The sequence below is a fragment of the Ochlerotatus camptorhynchus genome, unplaced genomic scaffold (genome assembly GCF_037179485.1).
Source record: "Ochlerotatus camptorhynchus isolate MF236.1 unplaced genomic scaffold, CSIRO-AGI_Acam_v1.1 ptg000064l, whole genome shotgun sequence".
NCBI classification, from domain to species: Eukaryota; Metazoa; Arthropoda; class Insecta; order Diptera; family Culicidae; genus Ochlerotatus; species Ochlerotatus camptorhynchus.
Window position 1 is genome coordinate 2,429,091 of NW_027040554.1, and position 24,531 is coordinate 2,453,621.

General features: G+C 37.0%; 1 protein-coding gene across 3 annotated transcripts in view; it reads right to left on the reverse strand.

Moving 5' to 3' along the window:
* Positions 1–539: 539 nt before the first annotated feature.
* The window catches only part of LOC135697017 (cingulin-like), a 63,134-nt gene continuing 39,142 nt past the window's right edge, over positions 540–24,531 (reverse strand). For all 3 annotated transcript variants that reach the window (XM_065216568.1, XM_065216567.1, XM_065216566.1), the window contains 11 exons: positions 11,150–11,299; positions 10,975–11,058; positions 10,755–10,910; positions 10,510–10,671; positions 10,272–10,445; positions 1,955–2,109; positions 1,692–1,884; positions 1,502–1,633; positions 1,091–1,446; positions 893–980; positions 540–816 (listed from right to left, as the gene is read on the reverse strand). In XM_065216568.1, the coding sequence (XP_065072640.1) occupies positions 700–816; positions 893–980; positions 1,091–1,446; positions 1,502–1,633; positions 1,692–1,884; positions 1,955–2,109; positions 10,272–10,445; positions 10,510–10,671; positions 10,755–10,910; positions 10,975–11,058; positions 11,150–11,299 (1,767 nt within the window). In that variant the 3' untranslated portion in view covers positions 540–699. The remainder of the gene's footprint in view (positions 817–892; positions 981–1,090; positions 1,447–1,501; positions 1,634–1,691; positions 1,885–1,954; positions 2,110–10,271; positions 10,446–10,509; positions 10,672–10,754; positions 10,911–10,974; positions 11,059–11,149; positions 11,300–24,531) is intronic.

Below are 24,531 nucleotides of genomic sequence, written 5' to 3' on the forward strand. Positions count from 1 at the left end.
TGATGATCTCAAACTATCCATCAATTCAAATCACATCTCCCAGATATTCTCTCATGATACCAGGTGACTCAGAAAATATTCCAAAGGCCTTCAGGTGATCAGAGATCTCCAAAAACTTCTCAGGATGTTCTCATGTCTTCAGGTTGATTTAGTATAGTTCTGAAGATCTTCAACTACCCAACAATTTACATTACGTCTCTCAGATATTTACCCATGCTACCAGGTTGCTCCGAAATCGACCACTTTGTCAAGCAGTTTTGGCGTGACTTTCTACCAGCGATTTCACAAAACTGGACCAACAAATTTCTATTTTTTATGAAACGCACACTACTTTTCTCGTGGCTCTAGAAGAAAAAATCTTAAAATAATGTTTTATTTCAAAGTTTGAGTGGTAGTAAACGTCATTTTAACTGCTCGAATGAAGTGTTTAATTGGAAATCGAAGTTCGTCAGTATTGGCAGTCGATTGCAGAACAATGACCAACGTTAAATGAAGGAAAAAAATAGTTTTTTTTCGGATTTAAATAAAACGACCATGAATCTATAAAAACAGTTTTGTTGCAGTATAAAATACGGAATAACTAACATATCAAAATATAATACAAATTGTACGGAAATTTATCGAAAAATCGATCTCAACTAGCCTATGCAAATGCGCGTATGTTCGGTCCCTATGTAGTACTTATCGAAAAACCCTAATCTACATTTGCGGCCGTTCTCCTGGTGGCAAGATCTCTTTGATCCCTCGGTACCAGAACTCCCTCGTCCGGTGTATCCGATCCTTGGTGTACTGCAGCCTTCGCAGCAGCTCATCACTCTAGAAAACCAAAAGTACATCCCTCGTAACTTGTGTGCTACTCCGAAACCACACCCACAATCAAGCCAATACACACCTCCTTACAATTTGGATCACTGCTCGACCGAACCAATTTGTTCGCCTCCGACGGATAGAACGTCCGATGCAGAGAAGTGCTCAAATGTCTACAAGACAGAATACCGAATGCAAATGAAAAACGAAATCAATATTAGCTATCGTCTTTATTGTTGCGATTGGCTTCAGTCAAAACCGGAACAATTCCCACAATAATCACCTCCGACCGTCGTCGTACGCCTGTTGGTAGTCTTCCAATCTCCGGTTCAGAATCAACGAATCCCGATGGTAGTCTTGCATCTTTTCCATCAGCTTTACCCGATCCTCCTGCAGGTGGGTGATGATTCGCTTCTGATCTGTCACCTTTTGCTCGTAGACCCGTTCCCGTTGACGCGATTCTTCGGCACATTTACGGGCCAGCTCTACCGTGTGGATGGTTTGACGTTTGAATTCTACCAACTGTTTGTAGTTTTCTAAATGATTCCGCGCCGCCTGGTACTGCTTGGTAAGATCTTCGTTGAAACCTTTAAGATTTTGATACGCCTGACTGAGTTTGCGATAGTTGTCTTCCACTTCCTGGAAGAGGGGTCAATTTATGTATTTGAAACGTTAAGAATCGTTTTGATTATACCGCCAATCGTCCCGTTTTAAGTGATAAGTCACCCTGAAGTTGCTTCAAAACCTCACACAGCGCACTTTCCTTTCCGGCAAAACACGAAAGCTTACTACCGAGATCTTCTGCGTCTTGCCTCAAGGAGTCTCTCTGCAAAAAAAAAAAACACAATTAATTATTTCACTCTCATTGGATATTCCGAACGTACCTCTTTGAGTAAAGTTTCCGCCTTCCCTCGAAGTTTGTCCAACTCTTCCCGATGCCACGACAGCTGATTTTCGCACTGTTGCAGTTGGTTTCTCTGGTTCTGCGAGTTCCGTTTGATGCTGCTCAGTTCCTCGGAAAGTTTCTTCTCCCGGGCAGTGGAGTCTTCTCGGAACTTTTCCCAAGCTTGTGACAAACTAGATATACAATGGACACAATCAAAATGATTCTCGTTCATGCAAAACGGTGATCGGAAAAGTAGCAAACCTTGCATTTTTGGCTTCCGTCGTTTGTGCAATTTCAGATTTGGCCACTAGTCGCTCACTTACGTCCTGCAAATTTTGCCTCAAACGGTCGATCAGCTCTTCCTTGTGAAACAGGCTCTGCTCCAGGTTTGAGTTTTTGCCCTTCAGTTTGCCAATCTGTGAAGGTTTAATTTCAAATAATAAACGTTATTTTCAGTTATTTGACATTGATTACGCTAGAAACTTCTGGAGTATGGCAGATGGAAAATGGAGGACACACTTTCGATTTCGTTTGTTTTTTTTTTGGCGAATGTGCACAAAAATGGCGTTATGGTGGAGCTCACTTTGGAATTTAAGATAACAGGATTGTCCAATACACTCAATTTTTTTTTTTCGAATGTTGTCCTTATTTAGGATTAGTACAGAAATTTCAATACCTACTACTATGATTTTTGTAGCGATTTGTTTGAACAAGCCGAATTAATTGACAATGAATTTAGGAAAGTGAATACTGAATAGCGCACACACTTATATTAAAATTCGTTTATTGTTGAGGATCAACCGTGAGAGCCATGTTTTTTTTTTTTTGCAGTGCTTCCCCAGTTTCTCACATCTAGGTCTAGGTGTTTTGGAAAAGAATCAGAATAGAGTATAGATGTTAACATGTTTAGTATATCAGCAAATATTTTAATCATAAGACCTTGAAATTCTTAAATTGGAAACCGTTTGGGGTAAATTTCAGGAATTTTGAAACAAAATCAATTCGAAAATTCGCCCTGCGCTTCGGTCGTTGTACCAATTTGGTCGTGGCACATTTCGAGTATGAGAGAGCCTGAGCAAAATGCTAGTACTTTCGCAGATTACCCGAAGTTGCGATAGTGAAGATATGATCACAGACAAGCAGACGTAATACTCTTAAAAGGTTCATCGAAATCGCTTTTAACGGCCAATTTAAATGTTTTTTAAGTTGATAGTGTTGCCACTTGTGGTGCACATAATCAATTCCATAGCGTTTGACGTTTACACACTACATCTGTTGAGTATATTGTCCATCATAGTACATACGACAGATGGCGGTAGAGTTTACAATGATAATATTCAATGTGTTGTGTCTGTTTATCTGTGATATAACATTGAGGTAACGTTAGGATAAAATCAAAACATTGAGAAATATAAGGCATCACTTTCAGAAATACTACACGTCGCAATCGATGAACCATTCTAACGGCCATATGAGTACCCAAGTAACCATATAGTCGCAATATAGCTTGTATATTCTTACTTTGCTTGAGTATGGTTAGTTGGGGAATCTGATGAAACTGCCACTTCTTGAAACTGATCCGGTGCACCAGCGATTTTGGACGTGAGCCTCGTCCCAGATCACCATGACAATTCAGTGACAGATGGTAGACATGAAACCGACCACACCATTCAGCGAGGAACGGAAATTAGTGCAGATTTATCTCCCTAGGAAAACAAGAAAAGCCCGGAAAAGGCGGAATCATGTTAGAACCAAAAACGATCTACGGAAGGAAATGGCGGATCAAGCACGGAATGAAATACGAAGCGTTAGAGAAAAAGTCCAAGGGATTCCAAAAGACGCAATTAACGGCGGCGGAAGAGCAGAATATGGTGAGAGCTGTCCAATATTTTTTTTACAAATTAAATATCAAAATTAAACTAAATACATGGCAGGTTTGAAAAAAATACGTGCGGGCGACGTACAATATAGCATGTTTTTTTTTTAATTGGCGCATAAACTTAAGCTAATATTGAATCCCGAGCAAAGCCGGGTACACTCAGGTAGTATAAAATAAATTCGAATTTGGTTAACTAATCTGGGTGTTACGACATGCTTGGTGGATTACCGTTATCAAAGCGAGAGGGTTGGGCGTGTATCGTGTGTACAGTCTGCGCGCGTATGATTATCTTTTTTTTTTGCCAATAGATACTTTCGACCCTTTGCTGGTTTGTCTCTTTTACGTATGCTTATCGAATAGCGGCATCCTTATCTATATCTATAGCGGTCCGTTAGTGCATTGATGCCGAATATAACAAAACGAAGATTGATCAAACTTAAGACATCTAACTTTATCGCGTATTTTGCCTATTTGACAAAAGATCTGCGATGAGGTGGCTGTGATTATGTTGTATTCGCATCAAATTTATCACTGAAATTCAAACTATTTCTATTTGGATACTTCCCAATGACTTCTGCGCTGGTGGAAAATCTAGTTGAGAAAGTAGGGAAAGTGGGAGTAAGACGGACATCCTAAGGATTGTTGTTTTATCGTCAATAAATGCAGCATTTTGCTTGTAATATCAGTATTCGTAAGGTTAAACACATACCTACTTATCAAAAAGATGGCAGTCTTAAGTATGAACCTTTAGAATTGATGAAACGACCCATAAAAAAAAGAAAAATATTCCTTAGAAAACACCCAAATGATCCTTTAAAACTCCGGTATTTTAAATCAAATTTATCAATAAAATTTAAAAAAGTTACCGCTCAATTTCTAAATAATGAGCATTTAAATTGTACGAATTACCCATAAACATATTCCAAATGATCCATAAAACGTTCAACAATGAACCAGAAACTAACGAAATTGAGCATTACCATTACTGAGTAGCTACTTAAAGGGTGTCCACGATGAAATTGCCACACACAAAATTGATTAGCAAAATTCGAGTTTTCATCCGATTGCCATCAAATTTTCAGGGATTGAGAAATAACTATTAAACTTCATTTTACCATTTTACTCGTATTTTGTTTACAGTCCATACGCAAATGCCCGCACCATGGCCTTAACCCCGGCCATAAGATTCTGCACAACCTGTGAATCAACCGTTTTTAGCATGTAAACCCATACTTTCTTCAGTTCCTCGACTGTCTTCACTACCTTAGGTCGTTTAAGAAGGTGCTGCTTCATAATCGCCGAGTACTTCTCGATGGGGCGGAGCTCCGGAGTGTTGGGAGGGTTGAACATTTTCGGCACGAAATTGACCTTATTGTCCGCATACCACTTCAGCACGTCCTTGGAGTAGTGGCATGAGGCCAAATCCGGCCAGAAGATTGTTGGGACGTTGTGGGCCTTCAGGAGAGGAAGCAGCCGCTTCTGGAGGCACTCTTTTATGTACACCTGTCCGTTCATCGTGTCCTGGGTCACGAAAGGTGCACTCCGCTTCCCGCACGTGCAGATGGCTTGCCAAACCAGGAATTTCTTCGCAAATTTGGACATCTTCTGAGTGCGGACATGCTCCGGAACGCTGCACTTATCCTTGGCCGTGAAAAACACGTTGCCGGGGATCTGTTTGAAGTCGGCCTTTACATATGTTTCGTCGTCCATGATGCAGCATTCAACTTTCGTCAGCATGTTGAGGTACAACTTCCTGGCACGGGTTTTGGCGGACTTGTTCTGCTTCTCGTCGCGATTAGGGGCCTTTTGTACCTTGAACGTTCGAAGCCCAGCCTTAGTTTTGGCCTTCTGGACAAAACTTCGGTTTAGGTGCAGCTTCTTAGCCACATCCCTAACGGAGGCGTTCGGATTTCGGTTGAAGGCCCCAACTACGCGGTTGTGATTTTTGGTGTTGTACGGAATACTTTTTCCATCACTTCTGGGCTTCCGATCGGTGGTCAACCGTTCCTCGAACCGCTTAATCACTCGCGACACCGTGGAATTCGCAATTCCCAACGTTTTAGCGATGGAACGATGCGAGAGATCCTTGTTCTCGTCATGAATGCGCAAGATTTTATCACGCACGAGCTGTTCTTTCGACTCCATTTCCGCGAGTTTTGATCACAGGACTTTAAAACTTGCAGGATGTAAATAATGCACTATGAACTAAATCCACCCAAATTTCCATTAAATTCTACCCAACGGTTAAAAAGTTAGAGCAATTTCATAGTGTGGCAATTTCATCGTGGACACCCTTTACTATCCATGTTATGTTTTAGTCAGTTGAGCGGAACGACAGCAAGAGTTTAGAATCAGCTTCTAGAATATGCTTCAAAAAGAAGTTTCTAATGATTCTAAAAGAAGTATCCAGAGGAAGATTCTTAAGAAGAATATTATAGAAATTTATATATGCAAAAGTATGTTTGCCGGAATCCTTCTTAAAATTCCTTTACAAGGTTTTTGACAATTAGACTCCTATGAAATTCTGTTCAAACATTTGTTGAACTCAACACACTCCTCAGAAATCTTCAAAATTCTCTTCTAATTTTTTTTTTTCTCTTCTACTACTGAACTTAATTTTTGTTATAACCTAAATACGATTGAATTGCTATTTTTATCGGAATTCCCTCTGAATCCATTCAAATAGCCAGAATTTCCAAAAACTGTTTGAAAACGTTTTCACAACGTTCCAAACTTCTCAGGTGAGTGTTACTATTGTCGGCAGCCTATTTTTCTTCAGCAACCTTTCCATTTGAACTGCTTGTTAACCAGCTGTTCTATTATCGGCAACTCGAAATCATCCGCATTTTGTAGAGTAAGAAAATTCTTGCATAACAAGATTGCTCATTCATAAAAAAAAAATCAGATTGAAGCTGAAAGACTAAGGAATCGGTAGAATACATTCACCGAAGTGTTTTGATGGGAAAATTCAGTGAAATTAACGTTTAAATTTTGGATGCCGAAAACAGTTAATGGGTGCCCAAGCCGTAATTTACCCTAATTATTTTTGAATTCTCATAAGAATTCTCTTTAAATCCTCCTTAAAATTCACCTGCTATTCATTCTTCTCACGATTCCCATAAAATCTCTTTTGAATCATCTAGGAATTTAATTCAAATCTTCTGTTGCCCTGATTTCTTGTTAGAACTCTTAGGTTATTGGCTTTAGCTGCAACTAGTTTTGTTATTATAAGTAATAAAGGCTTGCCACTAAACTGGGAAAACCGGGAGTTTTCCGGAAATCGTACACAATCGAGAAAAACCGGGAATTTGAATAGAACCTAAAATACATTTTTTACAAGCACTTAGGTAATCTAGCGGCACCGGTGGTGTAGTGGTAAGCGTGATTACCTCTCACCCCAGCAGGCCTGGGTTCAATCCCAGTCAGCGCCGCCGGGATGTTCTGAGGCATAACATCTCTGATTACGTCTTCCTTCGGAAGGGAAGTAAAGCCGTTGGTCCCCGGTTCATGAGTTGATGGGTCGATAGGTAGGGTCCAAGAGTGGGAGCTGCCTCCCTGGCGTCGATAGCATTGGTGCTCAGCATGGAAAACAAGATCGGCGGAAAACAAATCAAGGAAAAAAAAGTACTTCGGTATTCAAAACAACCTGCAACTTATTTCCACATTTTTTTGGGATTGTCCTCTGAAATCCTGAGGACTCAAATTCTCCCCAAAACTCATTTGGCATTCTAATTAAAACTATCTAGACATTTCTTCAAAAGTTAAGTGCTATGTATTAAATTCCTTAAGTTTAATTTTAGTTCATGAGTCATGTTTTTTTGTTCTCTGAGATCTTTTTTTTTATTTGAGTATTTTCAAAGTCTGACATTTCGAAAAGTTTAGTAATGTAAAAAACTGGCCTAGCCTCAACAACTTGAAAATTGTCTATTGTGATTTTGAAAAAAAAAATCTTTGTCTGGGATCTTAAAAGTCCTATATGGTATAAGATTGCAGAACAGATCTATTTCTGAGTTTATTTTATCACTGTATAACATTCTATTCAATTACCCACTCGCCCTGTAGTGATCAAAATTCGAAATTATGCGACAGTAAAAATATTTAAAATTTCGAGCTTCAAAAATTTATCCCAATTATGGTATACAATTTGACAATCTAATGCGATCTTGGTGAATAAACCATTTTCCGGATTCTAATTTTTTTTTTCAATTGTGGTTTTTCCGGTTTCCGGTAACTTTATTCCCAGTGACATCTTTTGCTGAAATCAACCAAATTTCGCTGTTTAAATAAAACCGAATGATGGGCACCCGGGAAAAATCGATTCAACTTGAATAACTTCATGTTGCCAGGCTTTAGCGATCGTTAGTCGTAATGGAGCTGGGTGGCCTAGCAGCGACCGATTTTGCTTACTGAGCATAATATTGTGGATTCAATCCCATTTTTTGGAACATTCCTATATTTTTTAGTTCACAAACTTGATTTTTGTATGGATTAACTTAATTAGTTTATGGTTCATTGTAGAACTCCTATGTTTCATCGCAATACGTTTATGGGTAATTCGTATGATTTCAATGCTCATTTTTTACAATTGAGTTGCTAAATTTTACATAAAATATGGATCATAATGGCATTTTTTATGGATCATTCACATTATTTTAGGGATTTTTACCAAAGTTTTATGGATCATTTGGGTGTTTTTAAGGACCGTTTATGCAAAAGTATGTTTGCCCAAAATCCCACATCCTACACAAATTATTTTGAGCAAGGTTGCAAATACTCATTTCAGCTAAAACAATGTTTTTTTTAAATTATGAAATAATTACATGCCATGATCATATTTTTAATTGATAGGATACAAGAAGAGGTTGCAAAGAATGTGTTTGACATATTAAACCTGTTTATTTCAAATCATGAGAGGCACAATCAGCGATTTTTCACAAACTCACTCACTCACTCACTCAGCGATCAGAAAATCGCTGATTGTGACTCATAGAAAGCAAAATTTACAAGTTTTATGTTTCAAACGCATACTTTGTAAACTCTTCTTGTAAGTTACAAGTAAAACATGCCATCATACCATCTGTTGGTTTTATTATTCCGAAAAACATTATTTTAGCTGAAATGAGTATTTGCAACCTTGATTTTGAGTTGTGATATTTTATTCTTTATTTGAAAATCAAAAACTTTCGAAAAGCTGTCAATCTTTCATAAGTGCGGGTGAAACGGACAGGTGCTGGAGGCAAGACGGACAGTCTTGAAAATTCAATGTTTCTATATTATGAAAACAAACTAGCTAATAGTGTTATTGTTGTCAGTCATACTGAATACCCGAACATGGGACATTGGTCAAAACTGACATACAAATGCTAAAACTTATCAAGCGGCAAATGGGGATTAAAAAACACGGCGAATATTGGCCATATTGAAAACCCAATACAATCAACTGTTCGTATTACCCGCAGTTCCTCTATTATGTAGAAATTCGCATTTAATCAAATAAATTGATAATTTTGCTTTTATTTTATAGGGGAAATGGACGAAATGTTGGCCTAAATGGCCCTAATTTGGACCCATACATAAATTCAACAATTGACTAAATTTTCAATACCAAAAACCAAAGACCAAAAATATCCATTAGTACCGTCCCAATGACGCGTTCAACTAGATAAAATTGATAAATAGCAGATTTTTAGCGATGAGCCCAATCTTAGATACATAGGCCAACATTAGAGCCATTTTCCCTATATAAATTTCACATAATCTCGCTAGTATTAAACGAAAAAAAAGTTGTAGAGTTCATCCTGTATTATGAAAATATTGGTTATTAGCAACCGTTTGCATTGAAATATTCAGTTTGGACAAAAACGACTATGCGAAGAGCGGCAGTATAAAGCAATGAAAGAATATCAAAATTATCTATGAGAAATTTTGATTAGAACTTCATAGTCCGTTGCTGAAAATCTGACAGATTTGGCTGTCACATTGCTGCAACTTATCGCCAACGGATGCGATATGAGTGGGTCTTTAATATCTTGGAATACACTACATAGCATAGTTAACATAATTTTGTTTTTTTTTTTAATTCTTTATTAAAGAGATTTTTAGCCTTAGGCTAGTTCATCTATAATTAACATTAAAGGGCCACCCACATTAAATCCGATCCGGACGCGTTGCGATAAAGTGACAGCTAAATCTTTTGTCTATTTGTCAAATTTACGTTAACGCAACGCAAACGGATCTAATGTGGGTGACCCTTAAGAACGACTGGAAGAGCGGCGTCATTTGTTTTCATAGGGCGCAGTATACCCTTACTATGACACTGCAAGTAAGTACAAACGTGTGGATAAGGAAACGAATTGACCGCTTCGGCTGTCATGATCGGCTGAACTGTCAACACTAGGTATGTATGATAATCATACATTGTTACGAAATACAAAAAAAGCAATGTTTTTATGATTCCGCGTTCAAAAATTAAAATGTCACATTGTTCACATAGATATCCTGAAAGTGGTACATAGGTCAACATGAAAGATTTCCATCCTGGGTGATTGATTGATTTTGACTTGACCTAGGACTCGGATCAAATTTCAGTCGACATCTCGTATTTTTTAGTGCCACATTGCATGCCACCAACCTTTTCGCAGTTCTTCACAAACTGTAATGTAAACCATCGTCAATGAACCATTTCGAAGCAATTCTCACCTGGGTAAACAACTCCGTCGTCTGCTCGGTTAATCGTATCCTTTCCTCAACGTACTGATTTTCCAGCTTTTTAAAATCCGTCGTTCGTTGTTTCAGCGCATCGGCAGCCTTCGTAGCCTCCAATGTTTTCTGAACAACCTGTTTCTGCAGGGAATGAGATACCGGTGTCTTCGACTGAAACAACACTTTTGGTTAGCATTAAACTTTCACTAAAATATAATAACTCAATAGTCCTTACCCTTTCTTTAAGATTAGTATTAAATCCACATTTACACATCCGTTTATGCAGATTCAAATCTCCGAGCAACTTTTCCCGCTCTGCATTTATACTTATAATTTTACTATCTTTCTCACTACACAATGCTTTCTGATTTTCCAACTCTTGGTTGAGGTTTGTGAACTGTTATAACCCATTCGTAAATTTAATAAAAAAAAAACATAAACCTTGTTACCTAGGTCAACCAATAAGTATAAACAAGTTACCTGAAATTTCGTTGCGCTAAGTTCCTGCTGCAACTGTTCCACTTCTTCATGGTAGGTCTGAATAGCCTTCTGGAGAATTTCATTATGATTGCTCAGCTCGAGAATCGTATTTTGCAAAGCATTCGATTCCCGCAACAATTGATCATGTTGAATGTTCTAAAAACTCAAATCTCATCTTTCATCTGCATTCATCATAACTATTGGACAAACAAATACTCACCGTCTCCTTGCTATCGACCAGCTGCGTACTCAACGCTTCGATATCACTCCGCATCCGTTGCAGTTCCTGTTGGTGTTCCATTTCCTGTACGTGAAAATTGAATGTCTGCATCACCATCGTCAAGCCATAATTTTTCGTTTTTTTTTCCTACAACCGCAATAAAATTGTTTCTTACCAATTCTGCACACTTGTCCCGGAAATAGGTCAAATAGCCACAATCCCGCTGTCGTGAATCGATCTCGTTTTTCAGTTCTGCCATCTGGGACTGCAGCCCGTTCATTTCATTCTTCATCAGCGTGAGGTGCCGGTGCTTCTGCTCTTCGAGCTGCAATGAAGTAATATAACAACTCTTGAAAGTTTTCACACTCACAGTAGAGGAATATGATGTGCATATTGCTGTTGGATTTATGTTGTTCTTTTTTTGTGGAAAACTATGTGTATGGTGGGGAAGGGGAACAAGTTTTCGTGTGAAGAAAGTTTCTCGGTGTTTTTTGCAATTTCCGGTATTGCATGCTGGAAAGTTGTATAATTTAATTAACTGTGCAAGCAACTCGGTGAAGTGAAAGGTCGACAGAACTCGTTGGAAAAATGTAAATAGACAAGGAATCAACGAAAAAATTGAACAAAATGTAATTGAAATCTAGATAAATCTCTACACTCAGCTCTAGAACAATTTGGAGTACCCTCGCTTCAGCACCGAACAGAATATATGCTTAAAATTAATTCTTCTTTATTCTAGTTTTTACGTTTCTTACGGGAGTGGTATGCCTGCTCTCAGCTTAGTAAACTAAAATGGTGTAAATAATAAATACAATATTATTTTTGAGAAAATAAGTATTTTTTTTTTTTGATTTTCACCATGAAAATTAAACGAGGTTTTCCAAGCGCGCATCTAAATTCCTCGATTCTTGACCACTAATTTACCAAATATTTAAGGTTTATGTGTATATTTTTGGGCATGATAGGTTTAGACTGTTGGAAGTTAGAGCAATTTTAGTATATCTCTTCTTTTATGATGACCTTTTTCCAAGAATAATAAACCAACTGAACTTGCTTTTAAACATATAGGTCATTAATTTGGCATCAGTTCTACTAAAATACTTTCAGCACAAAAATTTGTATTAACATTTTAACCCTTTCTTGCTCATTAATGGCCATCTGTTGCTCTAAATTTGTCATTTTACATTTGATAATATCTAACTAACTAAAAGACTAGAAGGTCCCGAAGAATCGTGCTCAACTTTTTGGATCAGCTCTGGTAATCTCTTCGGTCCCAAGCTAATCGATGCATCCCTTGAAACATAGGAAAATCCATGAACTCCTCATATTATCTGTCAAACTTTCACAGCAAATCAAGACAAATATAATGTAGTACTAGAATTTGGACTAGAATGGGGCTACATCTACAAGCAGAAGCTAGCAAAATAGTTTTGGAGAGCGTTTACTGAACTTTTCACAACCATTATTCAATTTGTCAGTCGCACTGAATAACAACAGCCAACAAACGCTAATGTAACTTTTATACACATGCTAATCAACTTTCAACTTGTAGCTACAAAACAAAGCCAATACAGTGAATATGTTACTCATTTGATGGCTTTCACACAGCCAACCACTCTTGCTGAATAACATAAACATCAAAAGTGTTTCTTCAACCACTAAACAACCTGTACTCAGCTAATAAACTGGGTTAGCGCTACTTTGGAATAATTTTTACAGTCAACTAGGTTTATTTTTAGACGTGTGCAATTCCACAGCTTTTACTCTGCTTCTTTACAAAACTGAAGTACCCAACTAACATTTTCAGCTTTATAAGCCAACTTTCCAGCCTTGTGCTGTAAAGTAGCTGAAATGAAGCTGCAGTACAGCTACAAGCAGAAGCTAGCAAAATAGTTTTGGAGAGCGTTTACTCAACTTTTTCACAACCATTATTCAATTTGTCAGTCGCACTGAATAACAGCAGCCAATAAACGCTAATCTCACTTCTATGGAAATATTAATCAACTTTCAACTTGTAGCTGCAAAACGAAGCTAATAAAGTGAATTCATTACTCATTTGATGGCTTCTTTACAACCAAACACTCTTGCTGAATAACATAAACATCAAAAGTGCTTTTTCAACTACTAAACAACCTGTACTCAGCTAAACAACTGTGTTAGAGCTACTTTGGAAGCATTTTTACAGTAAACTAGGTTTATTTTTAGACGTGTGCAGTTTTACAGCTTTTACTCTGCTCCTTTACAAAGCTAGTAACTAGTCGAGAAAAGTGATTCATGTGCACTATTATAAAGCCTCTACTCAACGGTATTATTGTAGAAAGTCATGTTTATTTGTTTACGTTTGGTAGTGTCAAGGTTTGCCAATAAGGTCGTCTCGAGTTCGATTCCAGATTTCCGGTGCAGGGTAGATAATTTGGTGGTGTGTTTTATAACCAATTTCGAATAATTTGATTCGCACAGCAAATTAAACTCAATCAATTCCTCCAACAAAAAAGCGTAAATAATATTTAACCCGGCTTCAAGAGAAAGCTGTGTAGTGATTATTGGATATCCGGGAAAAGGTTGAGTAAGCGCCTTTCAAGTTCACACACAACTAAACAGCAGGATAACAGCTGTATAGAAGCGTTAATGGATATGCAATAAGAGCTTGTCACAACCGTCCCAACAGCCATAAGTAGCTGACTAAGTTCGCCAGATTTGCTTGTATAGAGGTTGAGTAAAAGTTTCCTCATATCGTATAACATTTTAATACAGTTTGAGACTGTATGAATGAAATGAGTAAGCGTTTACATTGCGAAAATTGTTAGTTGGGATGGAAGCATTTTTAAAGTCATCTAGGTTTATTTTTAGATCTGTGAAGTTTTATAGCTTTTACTCCACTCCTTTACAAATCTGAACTAACTTGTCGAGAAAAGTGATTCATGTGTACTATTATAAAGCCTCTACTCAGCGATCTTGTCCTAGAAGATCATGTAGGTTTGTTACGTCAGTTCAAAGTGTTGGCGTAGCGAAGTTGGTAGTGATAAGGTTTGGCAATGTAGTCATTGAGTTCTAATCCAGGTTCCGGTGCAGGGTAATAATTTGGTTTTGTGCTTATAATTAATTTCAAGTAATTTGATTCCCAGCTAAATAAAATCTATAAATTCCTCCATCAAAAAAAAGCAAACAATATCTAGCTCGGCTTCAAGATAAAGCTTGTAGTGATTATTGAACAATCGGGAAAAGGGTTGAATAAGCGTCTTTTCACACACAAACAAACCGCAGATTAACAGCTGTATAGAAACGTAAATGGATATGCAATAAGACCTTCTCAACAGCCATAAGTAGCTAACTAAGTTTGCCAGATTTGCTTGTATAGAGGTTGAGTAAAGGTTACCTCATATCGTATAGCATTTGAGTACAGCTTGAGGCTGTATAAATGAAATGACAACGGACAACACACAACACCCAGTAGACCATACCAGTAGGGACATTTCCAACAGCTGGACCCTCACTTTTTGACACACAATACGCCTCAACGACGGGTGTGGTGTCACAAATCATCTGTATAGTAGAAACATTCCCTTTTGTGAAAAAATACTATCGAAAAAGAGAAGTAAAGTGTGGATTGTGCTTAGTAAGCCGACGATTAGATCTAAACATTCTATAGCACCGCTAAATAGCTACCAATCGTATAGGAATGATCCGCATTTTAAATATAAATCATTAAAAATAAATTGATTTTAAAAACAGCCGATCAACGAAATTTTTCGAATCATACATTCATAGGTAAACATGCTAAAACGGCCTAATTTTTCTTTTTTTCTTTTTTTTGTCCATTAGGTTCCATTGATAAGTCTAGGGCCGATATTTGAAAATGTTCTACTCAAAGCTAGGCCCTACTGCTGCTTCACGGTTGAGGCATGGCCGATACCAGATTTCTGATGACAAGCACAACGGCATAACAAAAAGGGCCTAACCATTAAAAGATTAATAAAAACGCTTATTAATTTATGAAATTAAAATGATATCGATTTTCATGTATTTAAAAAAAAAAGCATATTTTGGATGTTGAGATACAGTTGCTATTGTTAATGTGAATAATATAAATGCCTAAAATACTTTAATTTCATTATATATGAATTAAATAGTGGCGGCAAAATATAAAATTCATTTTCTGGTTTCCTTACGTAGACTGTTTTCAAATGTTACGCGAGCATTCTTATTTTTCTTAGAATATCTCAAAAATTTAAGTGTCTAGGTATTAATTTATGATTTTGATATGAAATTGGAATTATATTTATCGTTTTAAACTATTCTTACAGGATCACAAAGAAGTTCAATTTTGAATCTAAATGATCAATTTTACTGCTTCCGCTTTATTAACGGAAAAAAATAATATAAACTCGATTTAGGGAGGAGGATATACATGAAAAAATAAATCAAAACACATCGTACAATCACACTCTATGCAAAGGGAAGTCGAGAAATTGTCCATCCTGAAAAATTCCTAGACCGGACCGGAAATCGAACCCAGCCACCTCCAGCATGGTCTAGGTTTATAACTGCGACTTTACCGACTGAGCTAAGGGAGGCCCATCCTATGTAGGCTTCATTTTCAATTTAGCGGATATTTGTCATAAAAAAGTAAATATGGTTTTGCACACAGCCTTTTTTCAGAAATTTATTTTTTTAGAAACCGTTTTTTAGGCTCAAATTCATGGATTACTTTGACCATTAAAAAAAATATTTTCATAAAAACACACCACTTTCTGCACCACTTTATCAATACACTTTTACAGGCCAAAACTGCGTAACTGAGCATTATTGGCCTTATACTACTAAATGAGAGTAAATAAATGAACGTACCGTAAAACGGGGTAACATTGATAATTTTTTAAAGTATATTCTAAATAATTTTGAATGCAATGAATGTTTTTCAAATTTTTTAGTTTAAAACAAGTACAGAGGATCTAAGAGTCAATTCGATAGTAGTATGTTTAACGGAAATTAAAGCATTTACTCTATTTTTTTAGTTTTGTGACCGAACTTCAGTTTTTTGATTTGGGGTTACTTTGATAATGCTCGATGAATGTAGAAAAAATGGGTGAAACTAAAACTATTTAGTTCTTTAAATATGAAACTTTGAATGAGTATATAATCACAAAACATCATAAGCAATAAGAATACAACATTGAATTTGTGATGGCTATATCGGAGATACATTTCATAAGTGATGGTTTGAGTGTTTTTCAAACAGGCGAAACACACGAAAATTGTTTTTAATATGTTTGTAAAATATGTAACACATACGATATAAATATAATACCCTAAGCTACAATATGGAACCAATGTATCTAATTTGAAAAAGCGCAGCGAGTAAATTTAATCTTTACATTATACTATCAAAGTTACCCGCATTATCGAAGATACCCCGTTTTGCGGTAATTGTAAAAGCCCAATTCAGCGATTTCTGAGTTCATTCAGATAGGTGACAAAGTATTACGTAATACTATCTCCAAACCTTCGCAACGTAAAAAAAAAGATCATGGAAATTCTTTATCAAAAGCATTGTCATGTACTTTCCATCATTCAAAGATAGTAAATGATAATTAGATCATTGGTTATGGAAAGTATGAGAATTTTACACCGCGCATTTTTTTCGACGCCATTTCACAAAACTTATTTAAATTTTACAATTTTTTTGTTCATCGAAAGCTGAGATCTCAAGCTTTGTTTTATGATAAACGTAAAAAAAAATATAGAAGTTCCATGGTTTTGACCAATTTTTGATAGATTTTATGGATGTATTTGCGTAGGGGAAATGACTCTAATGTTGGCCTATGGATCTAATATTGGGCCCATCGCTAAAAATCTGCTATTTATCAATTGTATCTAGATGAACGCGTTATTGGGATGTTACTAATGGATATTTTTGGTTGCTATTGAAAAATTAGTCGATTGTTGAAATTATGTATGGGCTCAAATTAGAAGCATTGAGGCCGACATTACGTCCATTTCCCCTATATACTGTATTTGCGTGTCATATATGCGATGATGATAAAGGAATATATTTTAGCATTTGAGAACTTGGCACTGACAAAGCGTACTGGAGTCAATACGCGTATCTGTCAAAAGATTAGCGATTATAATGGAATCAAATGCAAATTATTCAAACCACTTGCGCCAACCTTCATTGGAAAGATTTTTCGCGAACGAAATTTCTTAGAAACAAAAATACTAAAAATACTACCAACCAAACTGATTTGCATAGATACTAAACGTCCCAACCAATTACTTTATTGTTGCTCAATTATATCCATCGCAACAAAGCAATCCCGAGTACGTGGTATTGAACTGATAAAATCGCTAATACATAAAACAATCGACTAGACAATATCAACAGCCTTGTTGGCACATATAGGCACAAACCAAAAATAAAACGACCCACAATAACTATTTTCCCTGTTTTACTACCGTTCTACACTATTCCTGTTGCAATTCACAGACATCCTGACAGTTTCCTTCATTATCCAGCCTTCGAAAGAAATCATTCACAGAACACGAACTTAATTGGGAGGCTCGCTTTGGAATGGTGTGGAAAAATCAATATAACCATCACCAATCATACAAAATCCGCACTGTAACTGCAACTATTCTTCAATTTTCAAAACTCCACGCACCTTGCATCCTGGCTGTAATTGTATATTCGGCAGCAAACGTTAAAAAAAAACTCCTTCTTTTTCAAAATAAAGAAATCTGGCTGATCCCAAATGAAACTCCGATTAACTTCCAATCCGACCTATTTTCCTTCGCCGCTCAAAAAGAACTGAAATCCGTCTGCCCACAACCGAACCCGAAACCCATCCGATCCGGTCGCGGAATTTCACACATTGTTTTCCCTTTACTTGCACCTGGTGTTTGATTCGTCGTCGTCGTCATCGTCGTCATTCATGTATCGCAATTCCATCAAGCCCCCGTCCGTTTCGTTCCGTACCATTCCGGCAACATAAATCCTTCACGGGTCGCGCGCCAAATCCATGTTGGATAGAGTTGTATTGTGGTGGCTCTGCACTCCCTCTGGTAACATGTACTTTCCCACAATTTTCCTCACATCATGCTGTCGCGTGGCGTGGGCAGGCAGGTAACTGCACGTGATTTTTATATGCGCTAGGCTTCCAACTACAACTGCTGCAATTACTTGCCATGTACTAACATCAAAACAGGGATGTCCAAATTGTGTAATTCGTCACCGGGACGTGTTTGGTGGTGAAGCGAAACGCAATGATGAAATGTTGTGCGTTCAAATTTTGCTCACTTTTCAGAATGGGAGAAGAGATTCTGAATTTGAATGTAGATCAAAGTTATAAATTAAATTGAGTGCATTTTTCTTCCTCAGTGCCACAATAAAAGGCTGTCCATAAACTGCCTGAAATGTTTTTAAGAGATTTTAGAGTTTAGATCATTACACTTGATGAGAGGATTTTTCTGTGTACACTAAGTGTGCAATATGAAGGTTTACAGCCAATTTTAATTATGCTTATTTAATTCTGAAATCCTACTACCAGTTAAAAATTGCTTGAGAAACACTTAAGACTTTATTGGAGACCTTGGAATTTTAAGAATTATATCTCGTGGATCAATCTCAGAAGCCTTATAGATAATCTTCAACGAAACATTAACTAATCAAAATTTATAAATTGAGCTACGGGTCATCTATAAAAACCATACGGGACAAATATAGAGGTCTTAGGAGCCATAGTAAATACCATTAGTTCAACCAAAGAGATCTTTTGGGTTGATTTCAGAGGTCTTAGGGCTAGTCACCAGGCATAATTGTTCAGCTTCAGAGGTCTTATAGGGTAACTCTGGGCATTATCAAGCCGTAAGTGGCGGGTTACAATCCTAGTCCGGTCTAGAAAATCTTTCGGGTTGGAGATTTGCTCAACTTCCCTGAGCATAGAGGCATCAATGTGCTTGGCACACAATATACTAAGTCATGCATTGGTAGCAACTGATAACTGTGGAAGTGCTTCAAAGAACACTGAGTAGAGACCAGACGTACACACTTAGAAATTATCGCCGACTTCGGTAATTTTTACCGGAATCTGAACAGCTGAACTGTTCGGTAAAATTTATGCAATTCAATTCAATTGATTTTCAGTTCCTTTGAAACTAAACCTCCACTAACATGGCAAGATTTGATCATTTCAACGAGGCTGAATATGTTTTGAAATTATTATTTTTAATTCAAGGGACTTTAAAATGAAGCTCAAAGTTTTACTGAACGTTCGGTAAAACTTTGAGCTAAAATTTTACCGAACACGAAAACAAAATCTTAGTGTGTAAGAAAATAAAAAGAAGCTGACAGTGCTCAAGAGTAAACTTAGTTTTTTGTTTATTAATTTATTTGATAAGGCTCAACCGAATTAACTTTACAGAGCCGAGGATTCTTGGTCACTATACAATACATCTTAAAACTATAGTCAAAAGGTACAACACAATAAACACTTTATCTTCCGCTATCCAAAAAGCTTCTTCCATCAGAACTGGAGCCGCATCCAGTAGTTTCATTGTATGGCAAATTGTTGTACGCCAACGAGGGTCAGAGCGCGTCCATTGCAGCAATGGACGCAAAACGTGGTCAGCACTCACACACTCATCACGAAACGGTTGCTTTCCAAAGTCGACGACGCATCGACCGAAAGAACTGCTGATGAAGAACAATGAGGAGGACCACACAATGGTTGCTGCCGAGAAAACAGACGATCGTGTAGCACACATCGAGAGTGGCCTGCTTTTGTCGACAGCCGAGTGAACACTGAGTAAACTTAGTTGATGGTATGCAATAGAAAGTTAACCAATAAGGCCAGGAATAATGAAAAGAATAACCATGAACTTTATGACGAGCGCTTTAAGCGGGTACTGGTAGAATTTCGGTTATACAATAAGTAAGTACTACTTGAGAGAGAAACGGATTCAAAACAAACTGTCTTGGTAACCTATGCCTATGGTAGTTTCTAGCAACACTGCCAATAAAATTAAGATAGGCTCTACTCTCGATTGGCTCTGACTTTGACAGTTCCTTCCACTGAAAACCAGTAAATTCGCTCCTCTTAGACCGTTCGCAATGCTGTTGGATTGTATATATATGGGCTGTTTCAGTTTGAAACTAGAACAAAAACGCACTTCTCGCAATGCTGAGTTTCAGTTTCATTATTCGAGTACTAGTTTGCACCATATTTGCAACTGCTTGACTATTCAGTTTTATTTATGAGCGGGTTTAAAACACGAATGGAGCTCTGTTTCAAATATCTATGGATGTATTTGTGGAGCTTCTAATCTGACAGATGGTAGACGACAAGGGGAAAACGAGGTGACAAGACGAAATCTCATTCTGTTATTGTTCGGAGTCGACAAATTGATCGAAAAAATAAATTTGCTTTACATTATAGACATCTCTCAAGAAACCAGATGACTAACATTTTTTTCCAAAGATCCTCAGGTGATTAGAGATCTAAAAAACTTCTCTGGATATTTTGTCAATACTTCTGGTTCATCAATTATTCTGAAAATCATTTTCTGTCTAATAATTCAAATCGCTTCTCTCAGATATTCTCTTATGATACCAGTTTGCTCAGAAATTATTCGAAAGGCCATCAGGTGATCAGAGACCTTCATTAAATCCTCAGGATCTCTCAGATATTCTCTTCTGATACCACGTGACTCAGAAATTATACCAAACACCTTCAGGTGATCAGACCTGATCAGCTCAGCTCTCCGAAAAACTCTTTTGATAATTTTTCAATACTTCTGGATGATCAACTATTATTCTGGAGATCTTAAACTGTCCAACATTTAAATAACGTCTCTCAGAAACTCTCACATGATACCAGGTGTCCCAGAATTTATTCCAAAGGCATTCGGGTGCACAAAGGTTTTTAAAGACTTCTCAGGATATTTTCTCAATACTTCAGGATGATCAAATATCAGAGATTCTCTAGGTGTCTCAAAAATTATTGCAAAGCATTCAGGTGCTCATAGGGCGTCAATAACTTCTCATGATATTTTTTTCAATACTCCAGGATAATCAAGTTTTATTCTGAAGATATTCAACTGTCCAACAATTCAAATACCGTCTCTCAGATATCCTCTCGTGATACCAGGTGTCTCAGAAATTATTGCAAAAACCCTCAGGTGCTCACAGGTCTCCAAAATCTTGTCAAGATATTTTGAAATACTTCAAGATGATCAAGTGTATAACTGTCGAACAATTGAAATACCATCTCTCAGAGATTCTCTCGTGATATCAGCTATCTTAACCTTCTAAAACCTTCAGGTGCTCATATGTCTCCAAACACATCTCTGACTGTTTTTTTCCAATACATCCTGGTTTAGTGACGACCCTGCATGTTTTGACAGCAGAATCGTCCGGGACCTTTTCTCGTGGTTCGAACTTGTTACCTGACACTGGATTATGTTGTTGTAATCATCTTGTTCCAGGAAACTTTCTTGAATCAGAATCACCTTCTACGTTCGTACTAAAATCACCGAAGCAAACAAAATTTGCACACGCACACATATGTAGGGAAGAATACCAAACACCCTTTAAAACTGAGCGTTGCGCTGATCGTGCTGCAGTTTCATTTTTAGCAGTTTCAAAGTTTAGAACTGTCGAGTAGTTTGAAACAAGCATTGCGAACGGCCTTAAAAGAGTCGAAATACTAAATAAATACTGAGCCCTCTCAAGTAGGGATACGAGGTATATTTAGAAAAAAAAATCTTCAACGAGATGAAGGAAATGTCTTCACATGTCTTCACCACTACTTTTAAAATTTGAGAGATGGGGAGAAGGGCAGCAATTTTTGTAGAAGTTAAGAGAACATAATTTGATGTTAGAGAACTTCGTAAAAGATCAAGGAACGTTGTAGTACTTCAAGCAAATTCGAAGATCTTCATGAATCTTCGTTGGGGCCTCCCTTAGCTGAGTCGGGATTACTTTTTCAAAGGGACGTATCAGCTTTTGTAAACAATGCATTTGATTGTCGATTTGACGTAACTGGTAACTCGCACACGCTTACTAACACCACTAGCAGGTAGAGGAAAATTCCCCCTATCTGATGATAGTGTTAGCATGCGTGGGCGAGCTACCAGTTACGCCAAATCGATGATCAAATGTATTGTTTACAAAAGTTGATAAGTCCCTTTGAAAAAGTTATCGAGAAATGCAAAAATGGTATAGGCATCGAAAGCTCTCAATTAAGAACTGTGGAAGTGCATCTAGAACCCTAAGTTGAGAGCACGCAATAAGGTAATATGCGATAAGCAATAAGCTTGAAGGTCCAAGAAGAATAAGAAGAAGAAGAAGAAGAAGATTCTTCCAAAAACGTTAGGAATTTTAATTTTGTATAAGTTCAGATAACTTTGGGATTTTTCTCAGGGAACATCGTAGTAATACAGGAAACTTGTTAGAAATTTGGGGAACTCCGTAAAGTTTCTGAAAACTTGGGAAAGATTCAAAAAACTTTGTAAAAAAAATTCAGAAATCTTTGTAAAACTTCGGAAATGCAGAAGCGAGAACTTTGTTCAAGTTTGGGGAACTTCATAGAAGTGAAGGAAATTTTGTCAAATTTCAGGAAGCTTCTCAAATGTTCGAGACCATCGTCATGGAAATTGGTTGAAGTTTAATGAACTTGAAATACTTCACGAAATTCCGTAGAAGCCTAAGGAACTTCGGAGAAGTGCAACGAACATTATACTAGTTTTTCAGCGAACTTTGTAGCAGCTTAGCGAATTACGAAGCAATTTGAGAAATTATTAAAGCTCACTAAATTACGTAAAAGTCGAGAAAGTTAATGGTTTATGGTAGATAACTTACCTCAACAAAGTGCAATAAACATCCTGGATGTTTTGGGAATTTCGTTTAATTTCAGGGAAATGGGTACATGTTCAGAATTATACGAAGAAAAGGTTCAGTATTCTTAAAAGTTGGGAAATGTGCATAGATGTTCTGTGATCTCAGGATAATTGAAACTATTGGAACTGAAAACAAATTAAGGGTACTAGAAGTTAACACAACTTTGTAGATGTTCAACGAACATTGTAAAAGTTTAAAGAAACAAGTTCAGCAAGCTTAGTAGAAATTCAGTGAACTTCCTAAAAGTTGATGAAAGTTTTTATAAGCTATAAACAAAACGTAGAAGTTAACAGAACTTATTGCGGAACTCACAACATGTTAAGCGAACTTCATAGACGCGCAGGGAAATCCCAATTGATTGTATAGAAGTAGAGGCAGCTTCATTTAAGTTCAGAAAACTGAGGTTAAAACTTTGTGGAATTACAGCCCAAGTAACAATTCAGCAACCGTTTGGCATCCACTCTGATTTATGATGGTTTTATAACGGCAATGAACAATCCATTTAGTTTAAATATAGCATTTCAAAGTGTAAAACATTCCTGCTTAGTAATTTAGCTTTTTGCTGTTTTAAAAACCTTTTATAGTCTGGCAAGAAAGTCAAAAACTGTCTTGTTTTAAAAATAAATTTAAAACAGTTATCAATCCCTCCTTAAAACTGTTTTGTAATTCTAGCATAAACGTCATTAGCAATTGTTTATTAATGTCTTGATGAAATACTTTATAAACGTGTTCTATCATTATAAATGCAACCATAAAACCATTCGGTTTTGCATTAGAGCAAAAAGCATTTATTGTTGCTTTTTAGGCTTTTTAAAGTGCATAATTAACTCCCCAATTTGTTTACAAATTGAGCTTAAAAGATGGTTCTTCATAGTTAATAAATGCAAAATTTATGACAAGGAAATCTCGAAGGATAGACGAAGTAGGAGGAAAAATTCAAGTCGATTTCAGCAAAATTTACTTCTTTAAACACCATCAACGACTGACCATCTGGCGGAGAAGAGTAAAGTGAGCGTGGCCCTCGAATTCATAAAACAATGTCGAAAATTTAAAAACATATCAGCCTTCTTCAGGTTTTGCGAATAGATGACAATCGAATTAACAACCTACAGCAAACCACTGAAACCGTTAGTTAGCGGAGATTAGCTGGTTTCCGATCCATAGCAGCGATTTTATTCGGCAAAAGAATCAACTCTTCGAAAATTTCATTCAAGCCTAAATCCCTGCATCGTTGGATGGTGCACTTCTGTAACCATCCGGAAGAAGGGGATCTTTTTCGGGAACGATTGCGCTTCCAGCTGTTCGAAATGCGAAATGTTGTAAAATAGTATCGCAAGCTATCTGAGTAACTGCTCCCAATCCATCGGGAGAAAACTGCCTGGAAGAATCCTGGATCTCACAGCGCAACTATCGAAAGATAAACAAACTTTGACGTTTAACTTTTTGCAGGCAACTTTGCCTCCATAAATGCTGCCATAAATCTGAACGGGTTAGGATCAAGCTAAATGGCTTTAGATAAATACAATGCAGCCTGCATGTTTTCTTCATAAAAGCCATTTAAAACCTTATTAATTTATTAAAGAATTCTTGAAAGCAAAACAACTTTTTCACATATGTCCCATGACAATCAACTTTTATGCCACCGCCATGTTGCGCCATGT